The sequence below is a fragment of the Siphateles boraxobius genome, unplaced genomic scaffold, assembly GCF_051911475.1.
Source record: "Siphateles boraxobius isolate OS27281-9 unplaced genomic scaffold, OSU_SipBor_1 68, whole genome shotgun sequence".
In the NCBI taxonomy this organism is placed as follows: Eukaryota; Metazoa; Chordata; class Actinopteri; order Cypriniformes; family Leuciscidae; genus Siphateles; species Siphateles boraxobius.
In genome coordinates, this window is record NW_027509195.1 from 13,594,769 (window position 1) to 13,614,052 (window position 19,284).

The 19,284-nt window shown below is 38.3% G+C and overlaps 1 protein-coding gene across 2 annotated transcripts in view; it reads left to right on the forward strand.

Annotated features, from left to right (window-relative positions):
• The window catches only part of LOC143723014 (neural-cadherin), a 121,235-nt gene that overhangs the window by 86,591 nt on the left and 15,360 nt on the right, over window positions 1–19,284 (forward strand). For both annotated transcript variants that reach the window (XM_077214958.1, XM_077214959.1), the window contains exons 13-18: window positions 8,633–8,882; window positions 10,298–10,425; window positions 10,572–10,758; window positions 11,728–11,871; window positions 15,532–15,815; window positions 17,076–18,693. In XM_077214958.1, coding sequence (XP_077071073.1) covers window positions 8,633–8,882; window positions 10,298–10,425; window positions 10,572–10,758; window positions 11,728–11,871; window positions 15,532–15,815; window positions 17,076–18,693 — 2,611 coding nt within the window. The remainder of the gene's footprint in view (window positions 1–8,632; window positions 8,883–10,297; window positions 10,426–10,571; window positions 10,759–11,727; window positions 11,872–15,531; window positions 15,816–17,075; window positions 18,694–19,284) is intronic.

Genomic DNA, 19,284 nt, shown 5'->3' on the forward strand with positions numbered 1-19,284 from the left:
TCAGCTGGAGTGATCGAGGCCACGCGAACTGAGTGGCAAAAAGACTGAGCGGCAGCATTGGTTTTCAGCGTGAATGCCGTGAAAAACACAAAAAACACATCTAAAACGGGAGCGAGCTTAGCGATTGACTGTACAACTACATTTGACAAGAAATCTGAGGCATATTTTTACAGACTGCCGAAAGCTACAGAACAGAGAAGCAAATAGATCGCTGCAATTCATAGAAACAAATGGACTCCAGGCAGCGAAAGGTGGATTTGCAGTTATCATTTTTGTGTCAATATGCTGAATTTAGTGGTAAAATCATTCTCTATATATTGTATTGTTATGTATTGCAGTGACAACTCATCAATCAAATATTTACCACTGTATATTCTGTATAATTTGACATTTTTAAATAAACACTGACAAAAAACTATACAAGTTTTAAGTCTAGACGATATGATGATATATATAACATTGATATAAGTGATAACCTGGATTTAGACCTGCCTATATTGTATTTATATAAAGCGTTCAGAGGCAAATTTGCTGTATGTATTTCCCCGGTGTCAAAATCAGGCACAAATAAATGTCAGGAAACACGATTCCTGGCTGCATGTCAATATCCATGGATCACTGGATCTTTAGTAAGTTGTAAGGAACAATATATTGAGTCCAATCTTTAGTTTAAACTGATAATCGTTTGTTTCACTTGCGTTTTCGAAGTTTCCGCTATTAAATCCAGTCACGGAGCTGCTCTTCTGCCACTCAGTCCGGCTGAGGGGGCGTGTTCCGGCGGGAAAGTGACGTTAATGCATTCCCTCTATTCTAGGGAAATAATTCATGTATCATTTGTGGATAAGGCAATCCCAGAATGTACTCCAAGATGGCCGGCCAAATCAAGAGAAATATTGTTGATAGTCAGCCCGACAGACAGACAGACAGACAGGCAGACAGACAGACAGACAGACAGACAGGCAGATAGATAGATAGATAGATAGATAGATAGATAGATAGATAGATAGATAGATAGATAGATAGATAGATAGATAGATAGATAGATAGATAGATAGATAGAATCTCACAGCTCTGTCTTCCTTGTCTGGGTTTCCTCGTAGTTTAGTGACAGAGCTGTGACACTCCCGGGTTGTCGTGTGTTTGTGTCTTGTCTAGTCTGTTGTGAGCACATGGCTGTTATGTTGTTCCTTGTGCCATGTGCTCTTCTGTCTATTGTCAGCCCCTCCCATCTCGTTATCGGTTTAGTGATTAACGTTCTTCACCTGGGTTGTCTCGTTAGTCTCCTGTGTCTGGTTCCTATATAGTCTCCTTTGTGTTTGCAGTCCAGTGCTGGTTCGTTGTACATGTTACGTGTCTTCGTGTTCCTCCCGAGATGTCTAAGCCCTGAAGTTTGTACCTACCCTGTTTGTTTTGTTATTAAATCACTCTGCATCTGAATCCACGTCTCTTGTCTACCATTCCGTGACAGATAGATAGATAGATAGATAGATAGATAGATAGATAGATAGATAGATAGATAGATAGATAGATAGATAGATAGATAGATGGATGGATGGATGGATGGATGGATGGATGGATGGATGGATGGATGGATGTTGCATTGTAGTTTGTAATTGGCCGGGACTTTACTAGCAGCGTGAAGCTTAGTTAACTGCATTAATCTCTTCACAGCCCGCTCTCCTCTGAGGGCTTCTGTTAGCATCCCTGTCAAAGAAAATTAATGTCGGCCTAATGTACTGTTCCCCACACTGCATGTTACATATTTTAATACAGATGTTTCTTTACCTCTCTAATCATCTCCTATAGAACTCTCCTCACTTATACTAATGACATTCTAACCTGTACTACTTTCATGGCTTGGCTCTATATATTTGCAACTCTAACTTCTATATATTGTAGTATGAATGATTAGATTATATGTAGTAGGGCTTGTTGTAAGTAAAACTGTCACTTTCTAGGACACAATATCCAATGTGACCGCATTGAAATGTATTTTATGATGGGCACCGAATAAGAGCCACCGTAAGGCATCTCTGATCAGCTTTTTCTTTCTGATGCCATTGCTGTATAATGAGATGATTTCTAATTATTGCTAATTTCATGGCACCTCAGGCTGAACTCATTTTGCTGGCAGTGCCATTACCCATCTTATCATCCAGACATGTTTTTTTGAACAGCCCTTTGCACTGGATCTTATCAGCTACTCTTTGTCTCTCTCAGTCCTTTTTTTGTTGCTGTTATTTCTGATTTGGTGAATAGTTTTGCTTTGTTTAATACAGGACATGAGACCACAGCTACCAGATTATCTTTTGTCGTGCCATATTTCAGTGTATGGCTTTGTTTGTACCTGTTGCAAATTCAGAGCATAGAGTTTCTCATTGTGTTAGTTTTGGTCTTTTATATAAGTTTTTAGTGTTGGTGTAAAGGGCTACCCTGATTTTAAAAAAGCAGTATGGTCACTAGAATATGTTTTGGATGCTGTATTCTGGTGTTCTTAAAGAAAAAGTTTAACAGTCAGAATTTTATTGTCGCATTTGTGCATAGAGTAACACTTTATTTTACAGTGTCCTTGTTGCAAGTTAACTTTGTAATAACTATAGTAATTACTATAAACCGTGCATAATTACATGCAACTAACCCTAAACCACACCCTAATCCTAACCATAACCCTATAATAAGTACATGTAATTAATTATTATTACACTATTACACGGACACCTTAAAATAAAGTGTAGCCATTGATAGTAACTGAATGTTGATTGGTGTAAAAGATTAAAAATGGAGTTTATTCTAGAGTGCACTATTCCTTTAACTAATATAACCAGGTAGATTTTGCTCAACAAGTTTAACTATGCTAAATGACTAGCTAAACCTCCGACTAGCTAAATTTTCCCCCCAGGAGCCTGCGATTGGTGAGTGAATGGTGCCTCATGGTTCCATCACAGAAAGGCACAAAATCACTTTACAGAGCCTTCTCATTTACTGTTTCTTGCTGGTGGAGGGATCTTCATACATCTATATAGACAGCCAAATCCATATTCAAAAAACAGCTGAAAAGTCATCACTTCCATGAGCACATAACTAAATCCTGCTGACTCTTTATAAAAAGAAAAAACTTCTTATGCTTTCTAAATCACTCTGTGTTATAGCTTGTACTATTCTAGACAATGTTGGAAACTTTATACTGATACCACTTTCTTGCATTGTTGCCTGTTTAAAAAGGGATAGTTCACCCAAAAATGTTTTTCTGTCATCATTTACTCACCCCCAAGTTGTTCCAAACCTGAATGAATTTCTTTCTTCTGCTGAACACATAGGAAGATATTTTGAAGAATATGGGTAACCAAACAGTTGATAGGCAACATTAGCAGCTTTTCCACTGTCGGCCCAGTGCAAGCCAGGCCTAACAACATGCCGGACGGGGCAAATAACCTCGGACCACAAGCACCAAGTTGCGTTTCCACTTCCAGTAGCCCCGCAAAGCTACTCTAAAACCCACCCCACACACGCTTTCATAGAACGACGCAGGGTTTCCGTTGTCCGGTAATTACCGGACATTGGCCGCGAAAAAAATGAAATGTCCGACAAAATTAAATCTCTCCGGTCAAATTGTCCAATTAAAATTGCCTAATAATCCCGCCCCCCTAACACAATCTGAATTTGAGAATAAGCCTAAGATGTATAAAGCAAAAATACACCGAACTTTGGCTATGTTATAAATATAAAGGAACAGGCTCTAGGCCTACCGTTTGAAAGTTATGAAACAACATCGCATGCTGCATTTCAAATAAAGCGCACGCCTAAACGGCTGTAATATAGACCTAAACAACGAACGATTGAGTGAGACGTTTCAAATATGGCCAGGCCCAGGCAGACTAGCTTTAAAAGCTTTTTTCAGAGGCCAGACGATGGTGAATCAGGAACATCTCATTATAGCTTATAGATCAGTGGTTCTAATCCGCGCACTTGTACAGTTTTTTTTTCTCTCATCAAAACAGAATAGCATATGTTCATCAGTGCATGGTTACAGTCTATATCAAGCAGGGACACGTTTGTGTGCATTTTATTTTGTGATTTCACCGGAATGAATAGAGAGTCTCCTCAACGGCAATAGATTGAAAAGCGCCTCCGAGTGAAGATTGCGCAACTCGCGCAGCGCGTCGTCCATGCAAGTGATAGCAGCGGACACGCGCGCTCAGCTTGATTTCAAAAACAACAGATTTTAGGGCTAGATCTCTTATTTAATAGCGAACTAAATTAATATTCTGCTAGTTAACTGGAGATGTTTTATTTATTAGGTACACCTTGCCTCAATGTTTGAAAAAGTGAATGTGTGTGAAACCATGGTAAAAAACAATTGCCGTTGATTGACGCCAATCAGACGTTCATGTTTTTTTCCGTCTATTTGAAAGTTAAGCTAATAATAACAACATGTTGCATTCTATACGGCCTGATTATGTCATTTTTTTAAGTTACATAGACTGCCTCCAGTTTTCCTCAACTTGACTAATTAAGAGGCGATATTTGACCGGCATATCATCAAAATGTCTGTAAAACGAAACCTCTGCCAGTCACTTTGACCGGCACCATTTTTTTATAGCGGAAACTCTGGAATGACGTCACACAAAGGGCATGATTCATATAATCCGTATTTCTTTTATCTGTAGTCTCAGCTTTTTGTGTTTGAAGTTACATTTCTTTATGTCTGTGTTCTCTATGTGTGTGTGTGTGTGTGTGTGTGTGTGTGTGTGTGTGTGTGTGTGTGTGTGTGTGTGTGTGTGTGTGTGTGTGTGTGTGTGTGTGTGTGTGTGTGTGTGTGTGTGTGTGTGTGTGTGTGTGTGAGCACTAAGCTTGCCACTGTGTGTACATGAAGGTGATGTTCCTTGGGGTAGTGTGTGTCAGAGCAGATCTGTGCATCCCTGCCCACTCACATAGCTCTGCTAATGGAGGATCTACCTGGAGGTCACCTTCAGTGTCACTTCAGTTAGAAAACCAGATAAGTGTTGTTACTTTTTTATCACCTACCTTCCTGCTCTCCGTTGAGTTTCAATATCATATTCAACCACTCTATTTTCAAACTACTTCGTCACCCCTCCAAACTTCTTTTGATTATAATTGCAGTCGAGGGGTTTCAAAACACAGGTTGCACAAGTATTTAGATCCAATCACTGACTTTATTAATGGAACGCACCTTGGCAATTGGACAAATAACCTAATTTTCTTTATCGTTTCTTTCGTGTCTCTATTTCCCTCCCTTTAACGCCCACACAGCACCCGAACTCTAACACCGAGGTGTTATCGGTAATATAACTTGAAAAACAAAGCGCTTTACCACAATTACAGTCGAGCTCTCTTTCTCTTCAACCCTCTGAATACAGCATGAACTCCCTGATGTAGAATAACTGTAGCAACTGGCTGTTCAAATCTGTTCTGTGCATTGGGAGCCTCCATGCTAATTCATCCTCAGAACTCTAAATACAAATTATGCTTGTTAAACAGTATAATGCATTCATTAGCAACACTGAGTAGCCTTGTTGTGCGTCAAGTGCTCCTATTCATTTCTCGCTCTCGCTTCCTCCCCCTTCGCTTTTCTCCTTCATCTATCTATCTGTCTCTCTGTCTAACTAATTAAAAATTTAAATATCAGTCAGCTCATTGTGGTATTATCTCAAGGAATGCTAATTAACACATTTTCAAAAGCAGTAATTGCAACCTTGAGGATGTAATTTAAAGGGCCTTGTTCGTGTGTATGGATAATGAGAATGCTGTTCTCATCAAGCCTGAGAGACATCCGCTAATAAACTCTTGGAGGGAAGATTAGACAGGTTGGGATTTGAAAGTTGACCAAATTTCTGTTTAGTTCAATAGGGGAACTTTTGGTAGCATGAATAGTTTAACCCCACGAGTGGTTAACCAAAAGAATGGGGTGGTGGGCTGGTAAATGAAAGGCTGTAGATTTAAATCCCATAACAGTTGATCTGTGAAATATCACCATTGTACTCTTGATCAAAACACTTAACCTTGGATTATTCCTGGTGTATTGTCCCTGTAGAAACTGCACTGTAAGTCACTTTGGATAAGAATGTCCACTACATGATGCATTAGTTGAACCTAAAGCTTTGAAGTGAATGCAAGATATCCCATTGGACAGGAGCACCAGTCTAGGTAACTTCTGAGAGCTTTTTGATGTCAACTAGGTGTAAAATATGCTGTTTTGAGGTGTCCTAAGAGTGTGTGAGTGACCACTTTAATCTTTCAGGCCCCACAAGATCTTTATGTACAAATGCCATTTTACACTATTTTATCATGTTCATTTTACAATTTAATTATTACATTTGTCGTGTAAATCAAAATAAATACTATATAAAATAATATTTCACAGGGAAACATTAAGAAAATAAAAGAAATTAAATTTTTCATGAAGAAAATGCGGCCTATTTTAAGGCCATTGTTTTTTTGGTTTTGTTTTACATTGTGATATTTTCATGCATGAATCCTTCTCTTAATTTCCAAATGCAAACTGTTAATCAAAAAAACAAATGTATTTTTGGGTGGAAAATAGTCATGAAAGTAATGGCATAATAAAACAAATTTTTTCATTGTAATTTTGAAATGGTTCCACCCAAATTCTTATTAATGTAATTAATTTTAATAACAATAAAGGTTACTCTTAATTTTAAGGTGACGTATTATATTGTACATAATTAACAACATTTACTTATAGAGTTAGGGTTAGGATTTGGTTTATGGTTAGGATTTGGTTTATGGTTAGTTACTTGTAATTATGCTTAATTTACTGTTATTACTATAGTAAGTACATGTAGTAACATGTAACTACGTCACCTTAAAAGTGTTACCTCAATAAATATTTTTTTGACTTTACAGTTGTATTATATTGTTGGCCGGATAGAATAGACAATGACAAATCTCAATGAAATTTTCTCAAAAATAGTTACTTCTTCTCAAAAAAACTCACATTCTGAGATCTGCATCAGTATTGAGATGCACTGGAACTGTAAGAGAAGCATTGGTCAGGGAAGTTAGTGGAGCTCCGTCAAAGTGACTGCAAATAAGTTCAATGAATAGGTTATTTCTGTTGGGAGACGCATACCGAATGGCAAAGCCAAAACTTAAAAGCAGGAAGCAAAAGCCACAGAGCTTTTAAGGTACTTGTTTTCTGTGTTGCAGTGGGCGGATGCTCTCAAAATCATGGCCAGGGTTGATTTAATGGCTGACTGGACCCATGTTTACTGACACACAGAGTTCTCCCTCTATAACATCTCTCTCTCTCCATCCAATTTTATTTTGCTCTACCTTTTCGCCCTTTTTCTCTTTCGACTAAGTTTTATAACCTGAGCTAGACGCCAAGTGTTCCTTACTCTGGATGACCATAAATGGTTTCGGTCTTTTTCTTTGAGTTTTGACTGTTGGCTTTGCTGTGCCATTGGCCGTATTGTCATCGGAATGTTTTGTTTGCTTTACGGTGTCATTAGGTTGATGGTGTTTTGGGTTAAATGTGTTTTAGTCTGCTAAAAGACTTTGAGTTCCCCTGCAGACAAGTTCCAGCTGTAGCCTAATATTGGATTTCCGAAGCCAAAACCGGCTATATGTCTTATATCCAAGTACTATGCACATGTTTTTGTCTGAACACTAATTAAACAATGACTTTGTCTTTCATGTTGGTGGCATTGCATTTCTAGGATTGTTGCACAGCACATGCCATGAGAACTATAAAAAGTATCCATGTCTACAGGTTAACAGTAGCGATGCTCCTTATTCAACTGCATTTTTAAGCAGTGATAATAACTACAATCTACAGTAAAATCTACAGTACTTTTTATAGTAAAACATAAACTCTGATGTTAATCACTGTTTTCATCACTGTTATTTTGTAGTTTATTTAGTACATTAGTATCTGAAAGTAAATTAATCTCTTTGACATGTTTATTGCTGTCACTTTCATCAAGATTTAAATCCCACATTGTTTCTGACTCAGAGAAATACTGTGTACGAACTATAAATCCTCCTAACTATAAATCAAGATTAGCTTAGCTAAGAATGCTAAAGTTTAGCATTTCTGTTTATGTTGTCATTGATTGGTGTTTGTGATGGCTGAATATTCTTCTCAGTTTATTTCCACTCACTAAAGTGTATTTTTTCTTAAGAGGATGTGTAATCATTGGTTTTGTAATTAAATATGATATAAACATAGCTCTGTGAGGAGGACTTTTGGAAACTATTACTGCAGAAAATTATTCCAAAACTGTCAATATTAGTTCAATAAGCAATTGAATGGATTATAGATAAAGCGTGTCTAATGTATTCACACACTGCAGTCAGTGGGTGCTTGCCCGACGGTTGATTTCCTGCTGATTTCAAATGCCATCTCACAAATAACGCTAATTATCTTGTTTGACCTTTAGGAATAGGTGTTTACATCTTACATGAATATGTGTTTAAAGTATTATAGCACATCCAGGCACACACAAACCCATATCGGTAATGCACATCAAAAGGTTTCGAATGTAACAGACACATTTTCCAACGCCCTTTTCATAACATAATATTTCACTATGCAGGCCATGTTTAATTTTATATCACCAAGCTCAAGCTCATTTTCCCCTTCCAACAGACCATCAAGGCAACGTCCCCTCTTGGTGACCCCAGGGTGACTTATAACCTTGAGGAAGGTCAGGTTCCCGAGACCAACATGCCTGTGCGCTTCTACATCAAGCCTAACCGGAGGGACGGTTCTGCTTCTATCTTGGTGGCAGAGAATCTGGACTATGAGACCACGCGATTCTTTACGCTCCGAGTCCGTGTGCAGAACGTGGCGGCTGTACCGCTAGCTTCCTTCACCACTGTCTATGTCAACATCACAGGTGAGAGATACCCTGATCTTCTGGAAATTACAACTGCATTATATTTAAGCATGAATAAAAGTGCTTCAAGTGTGCTTAGCAAAGTGGTTTTTTTGTTGTTGTTGATTTTTTTTAAATTATGTATTTATTTGTTTATTGTATTATTATTTTAGAATTTTAGATTATTTTAAACTGTTTTATGGATGCTTTTGAGTATGTACTGTATATACACTGCCATGCAAAATATTTTTTAGTTTAATTTTTTTATTTTTGTCTCTTATACTCGCCAAGGCTGCATTTATTTAATCAAAAATACAGTCAAAATTGTAATATTATGAAATTTGATTGCAACTTAAAAGAACTGTTTTCTATTTTGATATATTTTAAAATGTAATTTATTCCTATGATGGCAAAGCTGAATTTTCAGTATCTTTACTCCATTGTCACATGATCCTTCAGACATCATTTTAATATGCTGATTTGGTGCTGAACAACAAAATATATATATATATTTGTGGAAACTGCAATGCATTTTGTTTGATTCTTTGATGAATAGAATGTTCAAAAGCATTGCATTTATAAATCTTTTGTAACATTATGAATGTATCACCATGGTTCCATGTCTAAAAATCATGGTAACACCATGGTACTTCTTCCTTAGTGTAAGACAAAAAGAAAGAAGAACAAAAATGTAAAAATCTGACACAATGATAATAGTCCATGTTGACACCTCTCACTAGCACGTTACAAATACACCTCGACAACTGGTTCCACGCTGCCTGTGTGCCCTCGGAGAGGTAAACACATTTGTGGTAGTTTAGCAATCAGCATTTCAAGCCAGCGCGGTTTCTCAGAAGCACAGCAGTGTCTGATCTGATCCACTGATTGTGTTTGAGGCGCTGACTCTAATGTTTTTTTCTTCCCTTTCTTCATAGCTCATTTAGCCTGTGCTGTGCATTTGTACACAAAGAGTGTTCTCTTCTGTCATTGAGTGTATGTGGAAATCTAGTGTGCTGATGAGTGCATGACAGGCCGCGGGTGGGGGGCGCAGAGTGACGCTGTGTGTATGTGTGTGTGTGTGTTTGTGTGTAATAGGAACAGTGAAGAGCTTTGGCATCAAAGCAAAACACTTGAGACCACATCAGCATTAATTAAGGGGAAAATGGAGATTGAAATAGAGGGAAAAGGAGACAAAAAGCCCACGGAACAACTAGTTTAGAGGAGCTGTAATCCACTAAGAGCAAAGAATCCAGACAATAAACCTGCTTTATTTGAATCCACACATTAAAACCTTACACTAAATACTTTTTGGGGACACTGTATTTACTAAAAAATAATGTTTTCATCTAATCTAACATGTCCATATGAATCAATTGGAAGATTTGTTTCAGTAGTGTTTAATTTGTAACCGATTGCTCTCATTCTTTTTATTCCAGATGTGAACGACAACGTTCCCTTCTTCATGTCATCCACTTATGAGGCAACAGTTCCAGAAGGTGCAGAGATTGGCACATCAGTAGCTCAGGTCTCAGCCTCTGACTTGGACTCTGGTCTCCATGGCATGGTGAGAATCTTCTGAGTATGATCCTTTCTAAAACTCTAGAACTATCAGATCACATGGCTTAATATTTGTCTAATACTGTATGTGATTCTTAAATTATTTGATGCATAGTTCTCTTTTAATCTTGTTTGACACTCTTTCCTACCTAGATTAACTACATCATTCTGAAGGATCAAAGTGGCGACTCGCAGTTCTTCAGCATTAATTCCTACACGGGCATCATCCACACACGGGCCACCTTTGACCGTGAGCAGAAAAGCTCCTACTTGATCGAGGTCCAGTCTCAGGACAGCTCCGAGTCGGCCCGACCCAGTCAGCAGGGCCAACCCAACACAGGTGTGATCCATCAACCATGTCGTCTTAACCCCTCGGTCACTCTGTTTTTCCCTCTTCACCAGCCTCCAGAATTAACTCCATTCATTAAGACTTCAATGAGTCACGCCTAATGAAGAAATAATGCCAACCCAGGGATTTGTGTGTAATTTAGGCCACGTATAATATAATTAGACCTCAGTTTTAATATTAAACAGTGATTAGGATGTTTAATACACTTTATAGAATAAATCAGTACTACAAGTTATTAGAAATAATATTTTTTATTAACACTTTCTATGGAGTCTGTGTTCTTGCAAATATTATAATAAATACAAATACATTTTTTATTTAAGAAATAGCAAGAATGCATTAAACTGATCAAAAGGTACAGTAAAAGGCTTTTACATTGTTACAAAAAATATATAATCGAATAAATGCTGTTCTTTTGAAATTTCTACTCATCAAAGAATCCTGAAAAAAAATGCTTCCTGTTTCCACAACAACATTAAGCAGCACAACATTTTTGAACATTGATAATCACAAGAAATAGCACATTACAATTATTTCTGAAGGATCACGTGACACTGAAGACTGGAGTAAGGATGCTGAAAATTCAGCTTTGCCATCACAGGAATAAATTACATTTTAAAACGGCTATTTTAAATTATAAAAACATTTTACAATATTACTGTTTTGTATTTTTGATCAAATAAGTGCAGCCTTGGTGAACAAAAAAGTCATACTAACCCCAACTTTTAAACAGTCATGTAAATGTATAAATATGTACATACATTCACATTCACTTGAATTTTAATAATAATTATATTTCATTATACAATTTATGCCAATGACTTAGTTAATTTTTTTCGGTTGTCCCATCTTGTTTGATTTATAAATTAATTATTAATTAATTAAAGAAGAGCTTTTGTCTTGATATATTTTATGTATTGATGTGATCTGAAAGTAATACACACCTCTTTTACCCTGTAGACACAGCCTACGTGAGGGTTTTTGTCACAGATGTAAATGACAATGCTCCAGCTTTCTCTCAGCCTGTATATGAGATCAGCGTGGAGGAAGACAAGGAAGTGGGTTTCGTGGTCATTACTGTTACAGCTAACGACGAAGATGAAGGTAATTTTTCTGTTGTATGTAGGCGTGTCAAATATCATATTCAGGTGGTCCTGTCACTTGTCTTTAGTTTGTGGTTTTTGTTGTTTTAGTTTTGTTTGTTTGTGCATTGACTTCTTTCTGACAGCCCACTGATATTTTTGACAAAGATGGAGGAGAAGGGGTTGCAAAAAGAAATTGAGCAAAATAAATCTAGGTGGAAAATTCGCTCCTTTTTGTGCTGAGCTTGTTAGCAAATCTCTGTGGTGAATGTGGGAGTAACAATTTCTGCGCACCATTTGATGTTTGTCTCTTTGATTTGTTTTTCTTTGTTGTCTTCAAGAAAAATAATTAAATAAGTAGCAGGCCTTCTTTAATGATAGAAGTAAACTCTCGAGTGAAACATTTTGCATAGAAATTTACATGAGCTGTGTGACATCTGAGGACCCAGGCAAATAACCATTGAGATTTTAAATGGAAAGAAATAGGCAGCTCTGCCTAATATATAAAATACTCTAAAATGAAAAACGAGGGTGTAATGGTAGATTTTTGACATAATTCTCGAGAGGCTTTACTAGGTGGCTTAACCAGAGATTAAATGTGGGAAAAAACAAGTGTATTAAACAAGCTGCAAAGATTCATTCATTGATTATCTGTTAGTCAAACAACAAGGAAAATTAAAATTTTGCCATTTACTCACCTTCATGTCATTTGTATGACTTTCTTTTTTTATAGTGAGTAACACAGAAGATGATAGTGCCATAATAATGGTCCACTTTATTCCATAACTTCTAAAGTTGAAGTGTTTGTGTGAGGGAAAAAAAAAAAAAAGTGTTATTTGCCTAATTTAAATTGATGCACTGTTTGATACAGGTTCACAACATTCTTATTTTAGTGTCATTGAGATTCTATAATAGTTTTTAATTAGTTTTTATTTTTGTATTTTCCATTTTAATTTCTTTTTCATTTCTATATAGGTTTTATAATTTTTCTTTCAGTTTTAGTTATTTTAATAAGTCAAGTTAAACTAAATGAAAATGAAAAAATGTTTCCTTGGCAACTACCTGAAAATAAAATTCAAATTTTATTTCAGTAAACTTTTTTTTTCGAGCAACAATTTTTTAAAATGGTTTTAGTTAACTATAATAACCCTGGTTCACAACAACATGAAGATGAGTAAATACTGACAGAGGTTTCAATTTTTTGACAAACTATCTCTTTAAGATAACACAGAGAGGCAGAGAAAGGAACAACATGCAGTTTTGTTGTCCTAACCGCTCTGCACAACAGCCTCCTTTATTATTGTTACCAAAGTATGCTAAACCCCTCAAGGGCAAGCTGAAACTCCTGGGAGTTCATGTTTATTTCAGTAGCACACAGACTTTGCAATGATGTAACTATCACCATTAAACCATTTTACAGAAAATAGTCTGTATTTTATTTTTTATTTTTTTCCTGTAATGTAAGATGCCAAAATTAGCATGTGTACGAGCATTGCTGACAGCGTACTTTACCTTAATGCTATGCATTGTTTGACCTCTGAAATGAAACTTGGCTGTTTAATAAATGTTTTATTTATGTCTTTAGAGAGCTGCATATCCTTCAGAAAATCTCAGCACGGCCTGTAAACATCACCTTAGCAGCTGAAACCACGTAAATGCATGAGCAGCTATGAATTAGTCTAGCAAACTCTCAGTGGTCAGTCAAATTTGCATATTCCGGTTTACTGAGCGACTTCTACTGTTGATTTTGTTACTCCTGTTGGAACATTTGGTCCATCGCTTGTTTCCTCCGACAGCCATAGAGTTGCTCCTGTTAATCTGAGCGTGACAGGCTTGGACAAATCACCTATCCGTCCGATGTAGCGTGGCAGCCTGCCTGTCTGCCCACCCCCTCATTTCTCATCCTCTGCCTGTAGAATATTCCAGGCTGTCACCTCCACACATCTCGGTGGCACGATTCTTCCACCTGATCTCGCTCTGATTTCCATCAGGGCATGACGACTTCGGCTCATCTGTCAAATAAACAAACAGGCGGGAGCGCAATGTCTCTCACGGCGGCGCGGCTTCACCCGTTACATATGCATGACAAATTACGTGTGGCGTGGAGCCGTGTCAACAAGCAGGCTGGAGTGAAGGAGACAGGGGCAGCGGGATGGAGACGTGCAGGTGTCTGATAGCTCATTAGTGAGCAGACTCCTACGCTGCTGTGGAGGTGAGAAGGGTGACATGACCTGCCATGACTGGATGGACAGTCTTGAGCAGAGCGTAAGCTAATATCTCATGACTGTCATGAAGAGAAATGCAAATCGAAGCTTGATGTCCCTCTGTCCCCTTCCTGCTTTAGAAGGCACAATGAATGAGATCGCCATTAAAATGCAATATTTCTTATTACGCTGGGGATGAAAATGGGGAATAGGAATAATTAGGAGCTGATTTGCAGGAGAGGAGGAATTTTATGGTCCTGTTAAGTGTTTCCTAAAGCTGATTAGCAGTGCCCTCTTTGAGCTGTTCATTAAACTCCAGACTGATTTCAATGATGGAATATGTAAAACACGCACAACTTTCTTCAACAGCTGAATGAGCACAAGGTCTTCCTAGACTTTCAGCTGTCTTTCATCGCCAGTGACCATCCTATAGATCACAGTAGTTAGGTTTAACCTGTGGCGCCATATGGCCCGCCTGGTCGTTAAGGAAGCTTGCTTTTGAAAAAATCACTTGAGCTTCCCTCAGCAAGCGTCACAGCACATCACACTTCACATCCATGATGGCCGTAGCCAGGATGAGCAGGACATGTTCTAATGAAATCCTCACACATCACGCCCAGATGGTGTTTGTCTCATAGAATCTGATCCGGACTGGTAAACAGAGCTGGCGCAAAACTAGAGCTTTTCCCCCCACAGTGTACCATGGGGGATAAAGCCAGTTGGGGTCAAGCTAGGGAGCAGCAGAAAGTAGGAAAGATAAACTATGCTGATTGTTTTAAATAAGATACATTTTCAAACACATATAAAAGGAAGGATATCATTTTTGTATTATTTTTAATAATAAGTATTATTATTTGGATTTCATAGAGCACGACAACAATTATTCAGTCTTAAATCTAGACTGTGGGGATTGTTTAAATCAGTCAGTTTAAGATACATTTTTAACCACTGATCTACATTGTTAAGTCCAGATTGTTTTAAATCAGCTTTACAGTAATAACAGGAAATGAATGCAGCAACGATTGGTTTGGCTGTACAGCAGCTCTAGAAGAAAGTCTTTATCCAGTTTAAGTAAGTTCAGCATTGATTAATATGCGTTGTAAAAAAAAAAAAGCTGTTAATTTAGGGGCCGTTTAAAGATGAAGTGTGTCATTTTTGTGCATTTGGTGAGTTTTATAAAAAATATTATTATGATATTATTATCTAGTGAGATTTGTTTAATGACATATTGAGTAAAGATGATTGTCTGTATGTTATGTAAAAAAATATGTACAAATGTCTGTGATATTTTGTATGTGCATGCATGATTTCAGTATTTAAGCACAATCATATCATGCCTGTGTGCATTAGAGCTTTCTTGTCCTTTATGTAATCCTCATCAAATGAGCACAGATTAATTCTGACATTCTCTTTTTATCCAGCTCAGCCAAGCTTAACACTTCCTAGAATGCTAACGCTTCCCAAACACCCCCAAACAGGTGCCAATGCCAAACTACGGTACCAGATTACCTCCGGGAACACCATGGGCACGTTCGATGTGGAGCCAGAGGTTGGCACAATCTTCATTGCCCAGCGGCTAGACTATGAGCAGGTGCAGCGCTACGAGTTACGGCTGGTCGCGTCGGACGGAAAATGGGAAAACCAGACAATGGTTGTCATTAATGTCATCAACCAGAATGACGAGGCTCCACTTTTCACTCAGACTGAGTACCAAGGCAGTGTCATGGAGGAACTTACAGAGCTTCCTGTCCTTGTACTAGAGGTGAGGGGTTAAAACAGTCAAAGACACATGTGGTTGCAAGAAATTGGCAATGTTGTAGAGAGGAAAATCAGCCTTTTGCAGAGATATGAAATAATTTTGTGAATGTCTTGCTTCAAATTGGTCTCAGTTTCGTTACGGGTTTCTTTGAAATGATATGTATTGGGCAGGCCCACACGGAATATGTGCCCGCAGACGTCCGCAGATTATAGTACCTGACCGTCATTGACAAGTACAACCTGCGCGTGCGCGATAGTGAGGGGTATTAGGCTGCGCTGATTGATGTTACTTTTTTTTTAAATGAGAAAGTGAATGTTTAAAATGTCTAAAATAAAACTGAATACGGAGGAAACAAGGAAGCGTCACTTGTCTAAAAAAAATCACTGCACAGGACAGAGCAAAAGAATTTGCAAATGATTTTTTTGATGGGGGAATTATGTTTTGTAAAGACTGTCAGCACTATGTTGATTACCTGAGGTGACAGAGGGCACTGGAGCATCTCAAATCCGCTCGTCACAAGAACAGAAAGGATAAAAGAGTGCCGCAGGTTTGTGTAGAACACATACTCAAGTACGCGTTCATCTCCAGCATTTCATCGTCAGATACACTCAGAAACCCCTCAATATTAAAGTTCTATTTGCATTTGTATTGTGAACCTCAAATAAAAGATAAGTGAATATTTTGTAATGTTCTAATTTGTAATACTCTAAGATCTTTTTGACACATTTAAAATAATTCCACAGATTTGTCCAAAAAAAAAAAAATATATATATATATATATATTGCTATAAACAATTATATATATATATATATATATATATATATATATATATATATATATATATATATATATATATATATATATATATATATTAAAACCATTCTGCATAATTCCACAGATTTTTTCAAAAATTCAGCACCGAAATCACAAAAAAGTCTGCAGATTACATGCGGCCCTGGTAATGGGTATTAATGTCCTCATGTAGTTTAAATCTTTGGAAGAAAAAGTTGGCCTATTTGAAATTAATATTTTGACACACCCTGCCAAGGTTGTTGTTCTCCGCTAGCATGTCTCAATATTGCTGTCAGTGTAAAAAATAGACTTCAAAGACTTTGCATATACATACCGGAAAAGAGCCGGAGAGAACTATCAGTATTCCTTTGCTGTGACTATTAACTTTTAATTGCCTCGTATGTTCTGTGACTGGTGTGTTGAATTCTAAAATGCATGCCTGTTTTTTTCCCCATCTGCTCTTCTCGCAGGTCTCAGCTACAGATCCAGATCAAGAGGCAGACCAGCGTGCAGTCCGCTATTCTCTACACGGACAGGGAGCTGGTAGCGAATTCACCATAGATGAGATGAACGGTAGGATCTTCGTGCAACGCCGTTTAGATCGTGAGGTTCGCTCGGCCTGGCAATTCCTTGTACTTGCCACTGATGAGAATGGGGCAGGTCTTACCGGGTTTGCTGATGTTCTAGTCGACGTGCAGGATATCAATGACAATGCACCTGTTTTCCTATGTGCAACAGACAACTGCTTTTTGGGGCACGTGCCTGAGAACTCCCCAGCAGACACTTCCATCATGGAAATGCGGGCCACTGACCTAGATGATCCAAAAGCTGGCAAAAACGCCATCCTTACCTATAGAATTGTGCAGAATGTGCGCAATGAAATCAATCTCAACCTCTTCTCCATCAACCCAGCCACAGGCACCATCTATACTGTTCTGCGCTCTTTGGACAGGGAAGTGGTGGATCGATATCTCGTCGTGGTGGAAGCTTGTGATGGAGGAGGACTTTCAGGAACAGGAACAGCCACTATCGTAGTTTCCGACGTCAATGACCATCCTCCAGTGTTCACCCAGAGGGTCTACATGTCCTCTATGCCAGAAAACATGGACATCAACAGCGAGGTAGTGGTAGTGGCTGCCACCGATGGGGATGAAGGTGAAAATTCAGTCATGACGTTCAGCATCATTGGTGGAGATGAAGACCGTAAATTCTTCATCGAAACAGACAAGGTAAACCACCGTGGCATTGTGAGACTGAAGAAGAAGATTGACTTTGAGAAGCCACATGAGCGCACATTCAACCTGACGGTCAAAGTGGAGGATGCTGACTTCTTTAGCCTGGCTTACTGCATCATTCAGGTGGAAGACTCCAATGACCATGCACCAGTCTTCTTCCCACAGTTCTACGAGGCAGGATCCATGTTTGAAGATGTCCCAGTAGGCACCATCGTGGCACAGGTGACAGCCGTGGATCTGGACTCTGGTCAAAATGGAAGGTTTACATACAGCATTGCCCCAGAATCCGACCCCTTTCAACAATTCCTGGTGGATAAGAGCGGTTGGGTTGTAGTTGCTGACTCTCTTGACAGGGAAAAGGTGTCCCAACATAGGCTTATAATCCTAGCCACAGATATGGGAAGCCCTGCTCTGACCGGCTCTGCCATTGTGTTAGTGACCGTACAGGATGTCAATGACAACGGACCAGAGTTTGAGGCTCCATATCGGCCCATTGTATGGGAGAACACAGTTGCTCCACAAGTTGTTCACATGAATGACACATCTGTTCTGTTGCATGCTATTGACAGAGACACGTCATCCAACGGAGGGCCTTTTTCCATCCGTCTTTTGATGTTGACCTCTGATGTTACTAATTTCAACTTGACTGATCTGCGGAATGGCAGTGCCATGATAACCGCTCTGCGCAGCTTTGACCGGGAACAGCAGAAGCGTTATCTTCTCCCCATCCTGATGATTGACAGTGGCTCTCCACCAATGAGCTCCACCAGTACACTTACCATCATAATCGGAGATAAAAATGACCATCCCCATGCACCTGGACACAGCGAGTTCATAGTGTACAACTTACAGGGTATGTTCCAAAGAATAAATACTACAATGCTAATACTACCATGCTAAATATGTCCAAAAATACCATGGTAGTGTCATGGTACTCTTGTAAGTGTTACCATACTCATTTTGCATGATATTTACTTGGTACTTCAAAAAATACCATGGTACTGCATTGTAAATGTGCTTTATTGCCATGCTACATGCCCAAAATACCATGTTAGTACCATAGTACAAGTTTAAAATACCATGGTAGAACAATGGTCAAGTCCAAAATACCATAGTAATACCATGGTACTTTTTGTAAGTGTTACAATGTTAATTTAGCATGATATTTACATGGTACTCCAGGGTACTTCCAAATATTCCATGGTAAAAGTAGTATTACTTGATATATTTTTAGCATGTTTCTCTTTTCTCTGATGGAAATGCATTGGCCTTCTAATAAGAATTTGTCATGTAGCTCAAACATGGCATGATGCGAACAATTTACTTAAATCCCAGGTTTGAAAGGCACATACACACAAGCCATTTTAAAGGATGTTGATTTCATGACTAACAGGATTACAGCATTTCGTTTTGCCTTTTGGAGAAATGGCAATGTTGCATGCTA